The 18772-nt window shown below is 35.0% G+C and overlaps 1 protein-coding gene across 1 annotated transcript in view; it reads left to right on the plus strand.

The window, feature by feature from the left end:
• brsk2a (BR serine/threonine kinase 2a) overlaps positions 1-18772 on the plus strand; it is a 271593-nt gene that overhangs the window by 240890 nt on the left and 11931 nt on the right. The window contains 5 exon segments of the mRNA XM_051100124.1: positions 10003-10063; positions 12000-12104; positions 12107-12209; positions 14375-14423; positions 16404-16527. Coding sequence (XP_050956081.1) covers positions 10003-10063; positions 12000-12104; positions 12107-12209; positions 14375-14423; positions 16404-16527 — 442 coding nt within the window.

The following is an 18772-nucleotide window of genomic DNA, read 5'->3' on the forward strand; positions in this document are numbered from 1 at the left end:
CCCCCACCAAAAAACATGTATTTTACCCCCCGGAATGCCATTTTTAACGGGCGACCCCCTGCAATCCTGCACCGTCATTACTCCAGTCTTCAGTTTTACATGATCTTTCAGAAATCTTTCTAATATGATGATTATGAAACATTTTTGATTATTATCAGTGTTAAAACTGAAAACTGATTAATTTTTTTATGGAAACCGTGATAAACTGCCACTCAAAATTTTTAGAGTAAGTGAAACAAACAAACAAATTAATAACTTTAAAAAAAAAGAGTAGGAAAATACTTTTTTTTCCCAGCAAGGATTCATTAAATTAATCAAAAGTGGCAATAAAATAATTTATGATGTTAGAAAAGATGTATATTTGATATCAGTGCTGTTCCTTTAAAATTTGAAAGAATCCTAAAAAAAAATAAAATAAAGTATAACAGTTTGGCAAAAACTGTTTTCAACAATGATAATAATCAGAAATGTTTCTTAAGCATATTAGAATGATTTCTGAAGGATCATCTGACAAATGACATCTGACTGATTTTACAATATATTAACATAGAAAACAGCTATTTTAAATTGTAATGATATTTCACATTTTTACTGTTTTTACTGTATTTTTGATCAAATAAATGCAGCCTTGGTGAGCAGAAGAGACATAAAAAAACATTAAAAAACTGTAGTTCACAAAATAAGAGACAAATTGAAATAATTTTTATAACTGTTTATAAGTGAAATTGTATATATATATTAATATATTAAGATTTGGTGGGGGGGGGTACATTTTATAGCTAAATTGAGCTCCAACCCATGTTCTTAACTAAGAATATTTAAGGGATAAAGGAATGGTTTGTCCCATTCTGGCATAATTTGCACAGTATGATGATATTTCCTCTGGAAGCACATGGATGAAACACTAGAAGTTATTTTCTCTCTCTTCCCCTCACATTGGTGAAACTAGAAAACCTGTGTCAAGAGTGGATTAATTGACTGTCAACAGTGTTAAACAAGTTTTATTGCCTGAAATTTTAACAAGACAACTTAACTAAAACATATTTTTTGTTTATGAAAATATATTTCTAAACATACCATATGCTCAGTAGTTCCAGGCTTCGATGTTGATTATAGGCACAAAACACTAAAAATGTCAACTAAGTTACCTGTCAACTGTGTTACCCAGTAAACATGGTGGACAGTAGCAAACAAAGATGGTATTTTATGCACATATTCCAACAGAACACCTTTATTTATGATAAATATCATAAAATGTAGATTGTTTCAAAGCAGCAATGCAAGTTTGAGTTTATGGGAAAAGGGAAAACTTTTTTCTTCACATTGTCAAATTCTAAATGTAGAATTTGTTATGGAATGACCCATATATATTAGGGGTGTAACGATACATGTATTCGTACCGAACCGTCACGATACGAGCATCTCGGTTCGGTGCATGAGGCCTTACGACGAATACAGGCAATTCACCCTCAATCCAGAAGGTGGCGCTTGCAGTAATGCAGCTCTGTTTGATATCCGCCGGCAGAAGAACAGCGGATGTCAAACGTTGCGCACTTGAAAACAAAGCCCACTAGACAGTGATCATGTGCTGATTCTGAACGCGTCCCTCACTGACAAAGGCTTGCACACTCAGCTGTCTGCGAAATGGAGCTTTGTGCTCTTGTATCCTCCCTCTCATTCGGCACAAATCCAAATATTCCAGTATATTTCCATATTTGCAATGCATCCAAATGCTAAACTATTATTTATTATGTAAATTATAGACGTTGTGCTTAAGTCACGTTCTAATGGTGACACAGTGAGGCGGGCGCGCTGATGTTTGGTTCACTGTGCTTTATTTTGATAAAGTACCAACTGCGCTGTCAAGTTAGCAATGCTAGAAGCCTGGAACTGATATGTTTTGTGTTTGTGTGCGCCAGCGCGATTACTTCAACTTTCTTCATACCAGCAAAATCAACTTAAACAAAAAACAAATAGAATGTCGCTTTCTGCCTTTTGAGTTTCCTTTCAGTCACAAAACTGAACTGAAACTCAACAAATATAGGCTACGTTACGTGTCACACAGTTTTTTTGTTCCCTTGTCTATCAGTTAATTAAATGAAATCTATTTTAAGTATTTATTCCTTGTATTTATATATGTACTGCAGATTTTATAGCCTATATATGATATTAATTTGATATAATATTTAGTATTTTCACATGTAGGTGGACAAAAATTGTAATTTGTACTACTGTCTGTTTAAAATAAATGAAAAGAAACCTAGCATAGTACATTTGTTTTTTTTTGGTACCAAAATCGTATCGAACCGTGACCCTCAAACCATGGTACATACCAAATCGTGAAATCTGTGTACCGTTACACCCCTAATAAATATATATATATATATATATATATATATAGTGTGTGTGTGTGAACTAGAGTCTGTGAGTAGGACTACATGTACCTAACCCAAATTTGATCAATAATTCAACATTTGCTGCCTCTGGCTTCTTGTCTAGTACTTGGAACTCAAACAAAATCTGAAAAAAACAGAGAAATCAAAGATTTTTTTCAGTTTTGTTACGCATTCGATGACGCCGGTTTCACTGAGTTTCTCAGCTAATCCACAGCTGAGAAATATTTCATGGCCCCTCCGGCTGTTTGTCATCGCGTTTGGTCTGAGAAATGCCGCTGTGAGGCAAAAACTGTCAGAGGCTTTAGAAATTATTCCTATCTTTCACCATTCACTCGTTTTTTTCCCCTCTCAATTCCACTCCATTTTTCAGGTGACGCTTCAGATTTTGTTTTTTCCCCCAAAAAGCTATCTGAAATAAAAATGAATGAGAAGAATACTTTCGTAACCAACACCACTGAAAAAGCACTTACCTCCCCTGTGAGAAAAGAGACACGGCGCCGGCTTTTATTCTTTCTAGCCGTTAGTTTGCTGCTTTGTTGTTGTGTTCAGACACTCACTGTTTGCCGGCTTTGTCTCCCGCTGCAGTAAGAGCACGTTCAGTAAAAGCTTGGATATCTCGGACGCCAAATGCAAAGCAAAGAGCAAAGAGGAAAGGTACACGCCGACCTCCGACCTCCAGATAGTTCACAGAGCTTTAGTCATCAAAGATGCAGAGACGCTTTTCCTGTCCAGAGCTTTCCAGCGAGACCCTGTTACTGACCCGCGCTGCATTACAGGCTCCTGACTTCTGTCTGCAATAATAGACTGAAACAATCATTTAGTTTAGAGAGTTTTAACACACTGTAGGGCTGCCAGTCTTACAATCAGTTTCAGCTTCATGTTAAAAAAAAACCTTACTAAAGGCTAATTAGCATAATGATGGTAAAGTACGTTCAGTATTAGGACAAACTCACATTGAATCTCACAAAATATACTGATCCAGACAGGTAATTATTTTTTCATAAACAAATATAAAAACTTCTTTAATTATAGACAACTGAAAAAAAAAGTGGTTTAAATTAGTATAATTAATATAAAACAATTAATATATTAGTTTGTTTATTTATTTATGTGTTTGTTTGTTTATGTTCATATTTAGATTTTAACTGGAAAACAATACAAAATACTTGTTTTAAATTTTTGCAGCAAATCTTTACACTATTATCAGATGTCATACTATATAAACTTATTAATAATTGATTTTATTATTTTAGTATTAAGTAGTATTAAAATATTTATTAATACTTTTAATTAGCTTTTTTCTTTTTCATTTTAATATTTTAAAGTTTTTATTAATTTGTAAAATGTCTATTTAGCTTGGTTTATATTTAATTTTAAGTTGTTATTGATTTTTTTTTTTTTTTTTTTACATTTTTTATTTATTATCTGTTTCCAAATGTATTTATATTTCAGTTTTTAGTCATTTTAGTACTTTAAATAAAACATTTCAGTTAGTTATCAAGGCAGCATATTGATTAATTTATTTAATTTATTTATTCATTTAGTTTTGGTTTTTCATATTAGTCATACAACTAGTGTTTTTGATTTTCAGAATTTAAATTTTTGTTGTTGTTTTGTGTTTGTGATTTTGTTTTTGTTTTGATTTTTGTGTCTTGTTTTTCTTCTTTTTGCTGTTTTGTTTTTGTTGTTTTTAAGTTTGTTTGTTTTTTTTTTGTTTTTTTGTTCATTTTGTTTTGCATTTTAGTGTTTTGCTTTTTTGTGTTTTGTTTTTGTGTTTTTATTTTTGTTTTGTGTCTGTTTTTCGTTTTTTCCCCGTTATTTAAAATTTCAGTTGCATTTTTAGTAATTTTAGTACTTCACATGAAACTGATTTTATGCTACTGTTGTATTATTTATGAACTATTTTAATGTTTTCTTTATTTGAATCAGCTTTTAATTTTATATTTTCATAATTTTAATATTTTCATTTATAAAATTTTATTTTATACTTGCATAAGTTTTAGTAATTGTTATTGATTTTTAACATTTCCACTTCCACATTTATTTACATTTCAGTTTTTAGTCATTTTAGTACTTCAAATAAAACATATTTCAGTTAGTTATCAAACAGCATTGTATTTGTGTATTTATTTATTTATTTATTTATTTATTTATTTATTTTAGTTCATTGAGTTTTGTTTTTTGTTTTTTCTTTTTTTTCTAATATTTATATTTCAGTTTAGTTTAGCTTTATTTCAGTTACCGAATGCAATTTGTTTTAATTTTGTTTTTTAGGTTCAGTTTTAGTTAACAATAACAACACTGATCTGGTATTTTTTATTTTATTTTATTTTATTTTACTTATTTATTTATTTTTTTTCATCATAAAATATAATCTGCCTGTTAAAAGAATAAAATAACCTTTTCTGATTGTATATGAATTATTTTAATCAAATCAGGCTGAAAATATATTATTTGTAGCATTTCGTACAATGATAAAGGCTACACCTGCTTAGCATTTCCCTTCAAAATATACTTTAATAAACCAATTTAAATAGTAAATAGAATATAAATATATGTATTTTTTCAATTTAGTCACTGTTACACATTCTCTGTCACTCCCCAACCCTTTATATATATATGACGTACAGTATGTGAATTGAGACTCTATCACCGGTCCAGAAATTCTCTTTGAATTTCACAGATGTAAATAATGAAATGAAGTGGCTTAAAGCATATGAAAAGCTCTCGGTATATCCGATGTCGTGCCATCTATCTTGAAGAATCACCTTGCAGTCAGACCATAAATGAAGGCCACATCTATTTATTTTAGCCTCCGTCTCTTTCTCTTCACTGCCATTTTTTCCTGTAAACTTTGAACCCTCACCTTCCACTGTATCATAACAAAGTAGGTCTCATTTTTCCAATTCATCTCAAAACTCAATTTCATTACACTCCTTTCATTCCCACTCAAATGGCCAGACGTATCTGATGGCAGGATTGAAATGGGGAATTGACAGGAGCCGACCTGAGACTGACACATGCGCCACCTGAGGATTTCACACTGATTGCCTTTCAGAAGGAAGCAGCCGCATATCTAAAGAAAGACGAGTCTCACTCTCACTGTGTTTTCAGTGGGATATTGCATACTATATGCGCACTGAATATGCCTGAATTAAAATTATAATAATAATGTGAATCAGTACAAACTGTGCAACAATACAATTTCAAACAGAATGATGTGAGATTGTCGTCAAACTACATTATATTTGTCCAAGTATTTCATGTCATGCATTTGATTGCAGTGGTACTTGGTTATCAATGTTTATTTTACCTTTTTTGGTAAAAAAAAAAAATAGTAATAATAATAATAATAAAAAACTCTTGGCAATGAATTAATGAGTCTTTAAAGCTTAAGAAGGTCAAAGGAAAATGTTCTGAAATGACAGGAAACTCTCTGCATCTTTACATCTGTTTGCAGTAAATACATAGATTGTATAATTAGATTCAGTTTTTAGTTGAGATTTCAGATGCCTTTGATTTTCAGAATTGTTTTGTTGTTGTTTTGTGTTTGTGATTTTGTGTGTTTATATTTGTGTATTTTCTTTTTTTTTTTTTTTTTTCTTCTGTTTTACTTTTTTCGTTTTGTCTTGTTTTTCTTCTTTTTGCTGTTTTGTTTTTCTTGGCTTTTGTTCATTTTGTTTTGCATGCTTGTGTTTTGTTTTTGTGTTTTTATTTTTGTTTTGTGCCTTTTTTATTTTGTTTTGTGTCTTGTCTTTTGTGTGTGTGTGTTTTAGTTTTGATTTTTGAATGTTTTGTCTTTTTTGTATTTTTTATGTTTGTTTTTTATTTGTTTAATTTTTTTTTGTTTTGTGTGTTGTTTGTTTTTGTTATGTTTTCTTGTCTTTTTGTTCATTTTGTTTTGTATCTTTGTGTTTTGTTTTTATTTTGTTTTGTGTCTTGTTTTTCTTCTTTTTGCTGTTTTGTTTCTTGGTTTTTGTTCATTTTGCAATTTGTTTTGTTCTGTTTTTGTGTTTTTTTTTATTTTGTTTTGTGTCTTTTCTTTTTGTGTGTTTTGGTTTTCTTATGATTTTTGTGTGTTGTTTTTTGGTTTGTTTTTGTTTTTTTGTGTCTTTTTTAATTTTGTTTTGCATCCTTGTGTTTTGTTTTTGTTTTGTGTTTTTATTTTTGTTTTGTGTCTTGTTTTTTCATTTTGTTTTACTTTTTTGTTTTGTTTTTGTTCTTTTTTGTTTTATTTGTGTCTTGTCCTTGTGCGTGTTTTCTGTTTTTTTGTTGTTGTTGTTTTGTTTTGTGTCTTGGGTTTTGTGTTTTTGTCTTTGTTTTGTTTTTGTTTTTGTTTTTGTTTTTGTGCCTTGTTATTCGTTTTTGTTGTTTTCTGTTCCGTTTTTGTTTATTTTTGTTTTGTGTCTTGTCTGTTTGTGTGTACGTGTTCTGTTTGTGTGTGTGTGTGTGTGTGTGTCTTGTCTTTTATTTTGTATTATTTTTTACTTTATTTAATTAATTTTTTTATGTTGTTTTGGTTTTTGTTTTTGTTTTTGTTTTCATTTTTTTTTTTTTTTTTTTTCCTGTGTTTTGTTCTGTTTTGGTGCCAAACTTATTTCTTTATCACTATTCACTACCCTACTAAAAAACAGTGCTTTTTGAACTAGAAACGACCTCAGAAACAGACTCGCTGTTGCATCATTTGTGTTTTTGTGCTGTTTATCGACTTTAAAAGACTTGAGATCAGTGTGTGTCAGACTAAAAAGAGACTTTGAAATGTAATTTTTAAAAGTTGAATCCGTGTGATGAAGCGTGTGGGAAAGAGTATGTTTTTTGAAATGCAAAGTACATGAGGAAGAGAAGTGAACCTGAATTTAGGTCAAAAATCAAGTTATGTTAACAAATATCCTAATTAATTTTAGCAAAGCAGTTTATTTAAAACCATCTGCTTCCCAAAATGATTCACTGATTCATTTAAATAATCATTTAGTTGTGTAACACATTTTATGTCTTTTAATAGTAATGATTTATATGTAAACAGAGATTATAATGTTCTGATTAGTCACCAGTGCCTTTCTCGTCTATATATAGGTTTAGCAATTTATGCGTTGCATACGCCGTTGTGCTTATATCATTAAGCCGTGTGCTGTCTGTCTCCACTCACCCCTGTATAACTCATAACTAATAAAATAAGAATAAAATCATAACTATCTTTAGCATTAGCTTGTTTCTGTCTAGCCATCTGACATTCATCATAGCGTCTCTATTCATTCTAAACACCCACACAAGAGAGAAATGCCACTCATTAAAAGCTTTCAGCTGAGCCTATTGATTTAAATATAAACATACATTGTTGTTTTTCTTAAAGAGACAGTTCACCCAAAAATGAAAATTTGCTCTTAATTTACTCACCCTCACACCCTCACATGTAGATGACTTCTTTTTTTTCTGCAGTAGAACAGTAAAGAAGATTTTTAGGTTAAATCATGGTCTTTTGGTGAATCATAAAATGTAAATCAATGGTTACTGCCACTTTTAGAGTCAAAAAAGCATAACACCCAACACAAATTAATACCTGTGCCTCATTTTGTGATATACCGAGGTCTTATGAAGCGAAACAATAAGTCTGTGCAAGAAACTGAACATTATTTATAAATAATGTTCAGTTTCCTGCACAGACTGATCGTCTCGCTTCATACGACCTCAATATATCGTCAGGAGCTACGGGTATTAATTTCATTTCCTGATATGGCCATTGGTTTTTGATGAATTGTTACTTTAACCTTTCTTTAGGTCTTTTTTCTCTGTCTCTTGCGATCACTTTCTGAGTGTCCCTTGCTCAAAACATTGAAGCTCTTGCTGACACAACAGCATGTGTTGTTTTTAGTGAAGCTTACCCTATTTTTTTAGGGACTCAGATCTGGCCGCTGCCCGGCTCAGTGCTTTAGGGCCGAGGGGGCTGCTTTTATCCCAAACAGACCTGACAACTGACCTGGATTAGAGATCTAGACACACTCAGGGACAGAGATCAAGATTCACAGTGGCAAAAGTGACAAGAATGTGACAAGAAAGAAAAGACAAAAGTCGGTGGACAAGTCCGAGACCACTTTGAAAATCTTTTGTTGATTTAAACCGGAAAATGACCATTAGATATGTCACTGTACAGTGGCACGTTGTTTGTAAGGGGAAAGATGGGCTTGTCAGAAAAGACTGAGGAGTGCTGGGATGAGTGAGAGTAAAAGAACAGCTGTTGAGAGTCATGTTGGACAGCTCTCTGTGTTGATGAAGACAGACTGTGAGCTGATAATGGATGTGCTTCTTTCTTGAAGATGATTGAAATGTTCGATCTGTATCAAAAAAAAAAAAAAAAAAAGTTACAGCTCAGAATGATGCAACTATGCCTGAAGATAGAATTGCACTTTAAAAAATGAATGAATGAATGAATGAATGAATGAATCTGTATATATGTGACCCTGGACCAAAAAAACAGTCATAAGGGTCATTTTTTTTAAAATTGAGATTTATACATCATCTGAAAGCTATGGGCTTTTTAGTGCCTTTATTTGTACAGGACAGTGTAGAATAGACAGGAAAGCATTGGGTGAAGACAGAGGGGAGTGGGATCGGCAAATGACCATGAGCCGGGATTTGAACTCGGGTCGCCGTGAGCACAATTGCGCTATTTGTCAGCGCACTAAACGCGAGGCTATTGGCACCGATCATCTGAAAGCTGAACAAATAAGCTTTCCATTGATGTATGATTTGTTCGGACAATATTTGGCAAAGATAAAACTATTTGAAAAATTTGAATCTGAGGGTGCAAAAAATCAAAATGCTAAGAAAATCGCCTTTAAAGTTGTCTAACTGTTCTTAGCAATGCATATTACTAATCAAAAGTTAAGTTTTAGTATATTTACATTAGGAAATTTACAAAATATCTTCATGGAATATGATCTTTACTTAATATCCTAATGATTTTTGGCATAAAACAAAAAATGATCATTTTGACCCATACAGTGTATTGTTGGCTATTGCTACAAATATACCTGTGCTATTTATGATTATTTTTGTGGTACAGGGTCACATATATTTAAATATGTATTTTAAGTATACTTTAAATATATGATATACTTAAATATAATCTATATTATATATAATAATATACTTTTTCAGCATGTGTATATATAATAATAATAATAATACATGCATTATATGGTGTATATATGGTGAATAAAACTATTAATATCTCAATTAAATTAATTTAAAACTTAATTTAAAAAATACTAATTCCAAACATAGTAATTTAAAATAAAATAACATAATAATTTACAATAAATTAAAATTAATCATAATGTAAAATGCTTTTTTTATAACCATTAATACAAATGTTTATAGCCTGGTATGGCAAAAATTTTTCAAAAAAAAAAAAGTACCGTAAACTGACGTATAAAGCTTGATTTACTTGATCTGATTTACTGATGAGAAAGAGAGGTCAGTTCTGTTTTTTGTTTCTATCATTGCGTGTATACATCAGCACTCACGCATGCGCCCTGTTCTCACTTCCTGTCCCCTCTCAGCTGTAAGCGGCGTCTGACCGTGTGTTTTATGGTGTGTGTCCTCACAGGTCACGGTCCATCAGCGGTGCGTCCTCTGGTCTCTCCACCAGCCCTCTCAGCAGCCCACGGGTGAGTAACCCCGCCCCCAGCACGCCCGCTTCTCTCTGTCCACCAATCAGCACGCATCTGCTCAATCACCTTCATGGCAGTCATATCACATGGCATTTTGTGTTGGTAGCACAACTGTGATTAATGGCATTGTACTGATTTCCATAAAAAACTTAAGTTATTTTATCAATATTGTTTTAATTTTTTATGGTTTTACGTTGGTTTTATTACAGTAACCCTGAGCTGAAATAAAAATAACTACTTATTTTCAATTATTATTTCAGTTAATGTTTATTTCAAGTAATGAAAATGTTTTTATTGTTTTCAATTTTGCTTTAATTTAACTGTAATAACCTTTTTTGTTTTGTAAGTGAATGTTTTGGTGATTATTGACAAATCAGTGTTTTATACTGCAATATGGAAAATGTATTTTTAAAAATCCTTATCCAGCAGTCATGAATGACTTGAAAGCTCAATAAAAAATACCAGGCATAAGGTGTAGGATCCCTGGAAATAGCATTCTGGCCTCTAGCAAGCAAAGTCAACAAGAAAGGAAATCGTGCAACAGTGAGTCACAGAAGACAGCAGTTTTTGTTTCATGGAGATATACTCTTTCATCCTATCTGCTGTTCTCGGTGTCTTTCCCCAAGTGGAAATCCAGCTCAAGGAACGCTGTAGAAAATCCCACTCCTCTGATTAGCACAGAAGCTCTTGGCTAAACTTTTCCAGTTGGCTTGTTTAAGACGGCTCACAGATTACTGAGGCCTTACCCTAAAGCTCGCCAACGTATAGTGTTGATTCCAAGTGGAAATCGATTTAGAAGTTCACTCTAAACCTCTGTATGTCACATGAAAATTGAGGATTTGGAAGACAGTCTTTTCATGTTTGACATAAATTAGGTTAATGTACTGCTTGTTACTTTTGTGAATTTGTTTGCTTTGATTACTTTTCTGAATTCCAACTGTGAAGAGATGATTAGTGCTTGAAGTATTTCTGCAGCTTGTTAGCTTTTGTGTTTTGAGACATTTATATACAGATGCTCACAAGCTTTGAAGGTTCACGCATAATTCAGAACTTGAATGAAGTCAGGCCTTGTTTTTTTTCAACGTTAGTTTGTTAGTCCAAATTCATACTGCAAATTACACCGTCCACACCTCTCATACATGATTTCTTGTTTGATACCCAAGGTGCTCATTTCACGGCAGAAAATTTGCTTTTAAATCCCTTTTTATTTTCCCATTGTCAGCTTTCTTTGGTGTGTCTGAAAAGACTTGATTTGCTCTTCACAATGGTCTTGTTGCATCTTTCGCTCACCGGTCTCGGCTAACTGCACGCTTCTTTTGTTTCTTCTGCATCACCACGGCTCCTTTTTCCTCCTTAAATTATTCCTTCCCTTTTTGTGTGCTTTACCCACAATGCTTTGTGACTCGTGTCTGTATATCTCGATGTGTTCTGTTCTGGTTCTCACTGTCCCCTAAAGCCCGTCCGAAAGTTCTGTGTCCCACCACAGTCCACTGAGCTGCTCTTGTCACCCAGTTCTAGTATCACAGACTCCCTAAAACCAAACTCAGATCAGAATGAGTTAAAACCCCCAACTTCTAGCTCCCTTCTAACACCAAACTCTATATCTGAGTCTCTTTTGCCCTGTCCAAAGACACAAACACTTCCAGCCAAACCAAAGGACAAACCCTTACAATCTGCCCGATCAAACCCCCTACCTGAATCTGAGCCTGAGAACATTTCGACAGCCAAATCAGAACCATCGACTCCATGTCAACCTCAACCACCCTGTATACCGGGCAGCCCTCTGGTGCGGCGAGCTACCCCAGCCTCTATTATACCTCCTCAACTCTCAGTCCCCTTTAGGCCTGTTGTCCCTCTTTCTCCTATCCGTCTACACCACTTTCACCCTGTGCCCGGCTCTGACCACACCACCAAATCTATCCCCACCATACAGGTGACCCCCCACCCCTCTCCAAGAGGAAGCCCTATTCCCACCCCCAAGGGAACGCCCGTGCACACGCCTAAGGACAGCCCGGCAGGTACGCCGACCCCCACGCCACCCCCCCCAGCCCCTCCATCGGCGGAATGCCCTGGAAGACACGCCTCAACTCCATCAAGAACAGCTTCCTTGGCTCTCCACGCTTTCACCGCAGGAAACTGCAAGGTATCGTGCCAAATTGGTGGTACAGTAGCTACAATTCATCCATCCATGCATTCTCCAAACCACTTGTCCTAAGTAGGGTCGTGAAGATGTTGGAGCCTATCCCAGCATCCCGGGCCAAAGGAAGGTAAAACTCTGGACAGATGGCCAGGCTACACTTCATGACCCCATGAAATAAAAATTGCGTTAAAGCCATAGCTCATTAATGCATTTAAAGTGTGCACTTTTTCTTTTGGGAAAACCAACAATGAGCCAACAATGTTGATGATTTCATCAACAATTCTCAATTCTGATCCTCGAGGTCCACTTTCCTGCAGAGTTTATCTCCAACCCTAATCAAACTCACCTGAACAAGCTCATCAAGGTCTTCATGATCACCAGAAAGCTACAAGCAGGTTTTTGACCTAGGTATTTGACTAGGGTTGGAGCTAAACTATGCAGGACAGTGGACCTCAAGGGCCAGAAATGAGAACCCCTCTCTTATAGATTTATGTCCAATAAAAGGCTCTAGAGCAGGAGTGTCCAATCCTGTTCATGTAGGTCCAACGTCCTGCAGAGTTTAGCTTTAACCCTAATCAAACCCATTTGAACAAGCTCATCAAGGTCCCCAGGATCATTAGAAAGCTACAGACAGGTGTGTTTGATTAGTATTGGAGCTAAACTCTGCAGGACAATGGTCCTCGAAGGCCTGACATAAGAACTTCTGTCATATAGATTCTTGTCCAATACAAGGCTCTAGAGCAGGGGAGTCCAATCCTGTTCGTGGAGATCCAACATCCTGCAGAGTTTAGCTCCATCCCTAATCAAGCTTACCTGAACAAGCTCATCAAGGTCTTCAGGATCACTAGAAACCTACAGGAAGGGGTGTTTGATTAGGTTTGAAGCTAAACTCTGCAGGACAGTGGACCTCAAGGGCCAGAGTTGAGAACCCATGTCTTACAGATTCTTGTCCAATAAAGACTGTAGAGCAGGGGTGTCCAGTCTTGTTCATGGAGGTCTAATGTCCTGCAGAGTTTAGCTCCATCTAGCGAGTCTGAAGACCTTGATTAGTTGGATCAGGTGTGCTCATTTGTGTTGGAACTAAACTCTGCAGGAGACTGGCCTTCCAGAAACAGGTTTGGACGCCCCCAGTCTTTAATAGAATGCCCTGGCTCCTTAAAGACTGCGATGCACTCAGGGCAAAGTTATTTTTCATTCTCCAATTGGGGGGAAAAAAAGTTTGACATATTTGCAGCGATATACTGTTAACAAACATCCAGGCGCCACCTTCACTGGTGTGAGTAGCGTTTAGATGAGTATGTAAGAGCACACCTACCTACGTATTACCTAATTGTCAGTGATCAATGGTAGCTCAAAGGTGTTTACCAGCCTTTTCCTGGAACATTCACTTTGACAAGCAGTTTCAAAGTCCCACAATGAACGCCAAACAAACTTCGTTTTGGCCCGATTTTGTTTGAGATTACATCACACTAGTTCATTCTTCTATTTCACACGGTTTGCCCCTAACAAGAAACTATTGTGTCTTTTGGTTTTGTCAGCCTGCAACATAAACTAAAGACTACTGGCTATTCAAAAACAGTCCTGACCCAAATTCCTGTCTGACTTTTCCAATGCCTCAACATATTTTTTCTTAAGATGTTTCATGGGGTGTTTAGATAAGCTTGGCTTACTATTGGCTCAGTAATAAGTCACAAACACAATTGATCAGGTGGCCAACAAAGAGGTGATCTTCTAAATCCCACCTAATATAGTCACTCTACATCAAGTCATTATAGGACTAAAATAAAGCTCTTACCTCCTCCAGTTTGACTGGATCTGTTTCACGGCTTGTTGTTGTTAAATGCTCTCATTTACATACTGACTGTAAACTAATATTAAGCCTGCTACCATGGTTACCACTTCACGTTGTTTCAGTAGCATCAGTTTGCATTTCTAAATACCTTCTCCTGCATGTGACCCCTTAACGATCCAGTTTTATTGTTGGTGTAACCTTTAATCCCAAACTAAACGGCAACGTGACAAATACTCACAAATGATGCACATTTGCATGCAACTATAGGCACTAATTATTTCTGTCCTACATACTGAGATGTTGAATTAGTTAAAAAACTCTTTGAAAATTATACACAACTTGGAACATGCTAACATCCTTGCTTTATTCCGAACAGTTCCCACTCAAGAGGAAATGTCCAGCCTCACGCCAGAGTCTTCCCCAGAGTGAGTACACAGCTTTTTATAGCATGTTACGAATTTCCCTTTGACTGCTATAGTCTTTTTATTAGGCTAATTATACTTATTTTCAGGAGCTTCATGCGCTTTTTATGAGAGAGAGCATTTAATTATTTATTTATTTATTTATTTATTTAAGAGATACACATTCTTGGAATTCTTGGATCACTTACTGCTGGGAATTTTATTATTTTTATTTTATTTATTTATTTATTTTATAACGCATGATAAGACTTGGTCTAGTGTACTTTTAATGAATATTTTCATATAAATTCTCATTTTATTTACTCCATTTTTACTGTTTTTATCGTTGATACTGCTGGGAGGTCCTTGCAGTATAGGTGATTTCAGGTTTTATTATCATTATCAAGACATCTGGTTTCCATAAGAATGCCATAATGCATTTCCAGCTTAACATTAAGTGCTGGAAACACCGCAAAACACAGCCGCTAAGAAACATCTCCTGAAAAAGACGAATAGCAGACCTTGAACAATACTTACCCAACAACAGTGTTGATGTAAAACCCCCTCAGCACTTCAGAAATCATTGTGAGTTATGTTTGCCTCTGTTAAACCATTTAGTCTTTTTTTTCCCCAGTCATATCTTTCTCCCACTGAGGCGGGTCTCAGCGCACAGCAGACAGCAGTCACAAACTCTCTCCCCCCACACGGAGTGATGCCTCATCCTCTTTTGTTTTCTATTTTGTCTTCCATAACTTATCCGCCTCTCTCTCGCTTTCCTCGCCAGCTGGATAAGCCGCGGCGCTCTCTGCTTTCTTTTGTCATCCTCTGCCATAAATCAGTTTCTGGAAGCTAAGTTGCGAGCGACTGTGCTTTGTTGATACACAACAGCGGCGGACTGAAGCTTTTTAGAGCTAGAACGATGTTTAGACAGACGGTTATTCCTTTGTATACTAAAACGAGACCAAATTACAACTGCTAGTTTAAACACCAGGGGTTTTGCTTGATTTTTCCATCAACAGGAGATGCTTTAATTTTGCGAGACCTATTGCAGCAAAAATGCTGCGGTTGTTTAATAATACCTGTCTTTTGCTAAATATGAATGCAGCTTATACTCTGAAATTTATCAAAGAAACATGCAGAAATAATTCACAATTTATTTGCAAATATTTTCTTGCAATGCACAATACATTGTAAAATTTCAATAAACATTATTTTTTATCAATGTTCAGTTTTAAAAAAAAAAAAAAAATTAGTGGAAACTTTGACGTTTGACAGTTATACATGTACATATACATATACATTACAGTTATAAATCTGGAATATATATATATATATATATATATATATTAATATTTAAAAAAAAAACACTGTATATTCAAATGTATAAATTGAGATTTAGATTTACAACCATATATTCCAGATTATTTATGTAGAATTAAAAATATAAATTATTACAAATTCACAATTATATATAGTTTACAGTTCTCAAAATGTTTCGTGCTTAAATGTTTGAACATGGCAACATTCCAAAAATATTCAGACTTGTGGATACATCTTTTATTAATTGTACAGAAATTATTGACAATTCAGAGCCCATTCATTAAATTATAGATACATTTTCCAAACAATTTTTTTTATCATAGCCAAATCAACTGAAATTTGTACGCAACACTTTGTTGAGGTCAGTGCAACTGCGTTGTGTGCCTCTAAATATGCGATCAAACTTGGCAAGTCTTTAAAATTTATGTTATAACACATTATAATTTAATTAGATTTTTGCTGCAGCCATCAATTTGACCTCATGCGAAGTTCATCATGTTAATTTGTAGACCCTCTGCTGTGTGCCGTTCTTTCACATAGTCCCTTTTATGAATTATTCAATATCAATTTATTTTGCATAAGCGCCATAGGATCTATCTTATTCCGAGCTCTGATATGGACTGATCTTGTATCCCCTGAAGACTTCATAAAAACTTCATGTTTCCTATTTCTCTCGCTCTGCAGACTTGCCAAAAAATCTTGGTTTGGTAACTTCATCAACCTAGAGAAAGAGGAGCAGATCTTCGTGGTTATTAAGGACAAGCCACTGAGCTCTATAAAAGCCGACATCGTCCACGCCTTTCTCTCGGTAAGCAATCTCTTTTGCATGCCTCCGATCCCGTTTCATTCCTCCGTTGTACGCGACAGCTATGAATATTTGAATATATGCTTGTGCGTTCTCTCTATCAGATTGAAAGACTTTGCCCGTCGCATCGGTTTTGATAGGCTTGGCCGGAAGCCTGTGTTTTTACATTTGCAAATACCTTTCTGATTTGTGTTTCAGTTCTGTAAAATGCTAGTCTGTGATGTTTCCATCCTCCCCGTGGCTGCCTCTTTCATTAGAGGTCAATGGAAAATCAACGCGGGGCATGAATCATTAGCATATAGATGTTGTGCCTTGAGAGGTTTGTGCAGAAGGAAAGGGAGTTTAGTCTGCCGATTAGACCTGCAAGTGGTTTAAATATACACTTAAAAAGTGGCTTGTTGCGCTTAGCAGTGTTTTCCTCCCCTTCAGTGGCAAGTAAGTTAAGGTACGTTGTACTAGTGCTATTTTGGTCAAATTTTAGCAAGGAAAAAGTCCATTGTCAAAAGTGTAGTAAGCAACTTAAGCAGCTTTTTTTGGGTCAACATGTCGAATTTGCATGACTAACACAATTCTGATGCGAAATCTATCTGTGGAAATCTTTCGAACTTATGCAAATACATAGATTTGTATTAAAATAACTGGATTTTGCAATGGTAAATGAAGAAATTTCAATGAAGCTATGTTGGCAAAAAACATCAATTGGCAACAGTGTAGAAACATATGAAGCACAACTCAGAAATGACTTTCAGTAAAGTAGCTTTCTGTAGGTCAACATGGCGAATTTGCATGACCAACATGAACCCGATGCGATCTGAAGTTCCCAAAAACCTAGATTCCTACTGAAATAACTGGATTTTGCCTGTGAAAATTTGCTGAACAATGGAGAATGGAGAAATTTCAGTTCACATTTTGCATACAAAATTCATTCATTGTCAATAGTGAAGCAACATATGAAGCACAACTCAGAAATCACTTTCAAATAAAGCAGCTTCAACATGTGAATTTGCATGACCAACTTGAACCTGATTTGAAATCTGAAATTCCCACACACCTGGATTCCTATTGAAATGACTGGATTTTGCCTGTGAAAAGGTTGGTTAAATTTCTTTGCAAAAAACATAGATTGGCAAGAGTGTAGCGACATGTGAAGTTGCTCAGAAGCCATTTTCAAATAAAGCAACTTTCTGTGGGTCAGCATGAAGCATGACCAATGTGAACCTGATGCGAGATCTGAAATTCCCAAACACGTGGATTCCTATTGAAATGACTGGATTTTGCCTGCGAAAATCCTCTGAACATTTCGGTTAAATTTTGCATGCAAAAAATCTATTGGCAATAGTGTAGCGACATATGAAGCACAACTCAGAAATCACTTTCAAATAAAACAACTTTCTGTGGGTCAACACAGCAAATTCACAGGACGAACTTGAGCCCAATGCGAAATCTGAAATTCCCAAACACCTGGATTCCTACTGAAATGCCTGGATTTCACCTGCAAAAATTCACTGAACTATGGTGAATGGAGAAATTTTGGTTAATTTTGCATGCAAGAAACATTCATTGGCAATAGTGTAATGACATATGAAGCACAACTCAGAAATCACTTTCAAATAAGGCAGCTTTGTTTGTGTCAACACGGCAAATTTGCATGACCAACTTGAACACTGTGCAAAATCTGAAATTTCCAAACACCTGAATTCCTATTGAAATGACTGGACTTCGCCTACAAAAATTCACCAAACGAGAAATTTCGGTAAAATTGCATGCATAAAACATCCATTGGCAATACAACACTACGTATTGAAATCTGAATTTAATTATTAACGTAATACGAAATCTGAAATTCCCAAAGACCTGGATTCCTAATGAAATGCCTGGATTTCGCCTATGAAAACTTGCAGAACAATGATGAATGGAGAAATTTCGGTTAAATTTACAATGTTAAAAAACATTGATTGGCAATAGTGTAATGACATAAAACACTGAGAAATCACTTTAAAATAAGGCAGCTTTGTTTGTGTCAACATGGCAATTTGCATGACCAACTTGAACAACTCCCAAACACCTGGATTCCTAATGAAATGACTGGAGTTCACCTACAAAAGTTCACCAAACAATGGTGAAATTTACATCCACTGGCAACAGTGTAGTGACATAAGCATAACTCAGAAATCACTTTGAAATAAAGCAGGTTTCTGTGGGTCAACATAGCGAATTTGCATTGATCCGATGTCAAATCTGTGAAGTT

This window comes from Labeo rohita, chromosome 25 (genome assembly GCF_022985175.1).
Source record: "Labeo rohita strain BAU-BD-2019 chromosome 25, IGBB_LRoh.1.0, whole genome shotgun sequence".
NCBI classification, from domain to species: domain Eukaryota; kingdom Metazoa; phylum Chordata; class Actinopteri; order Cypriniformes; family Cyprinidae; genus Labeo; species Labeo rohita.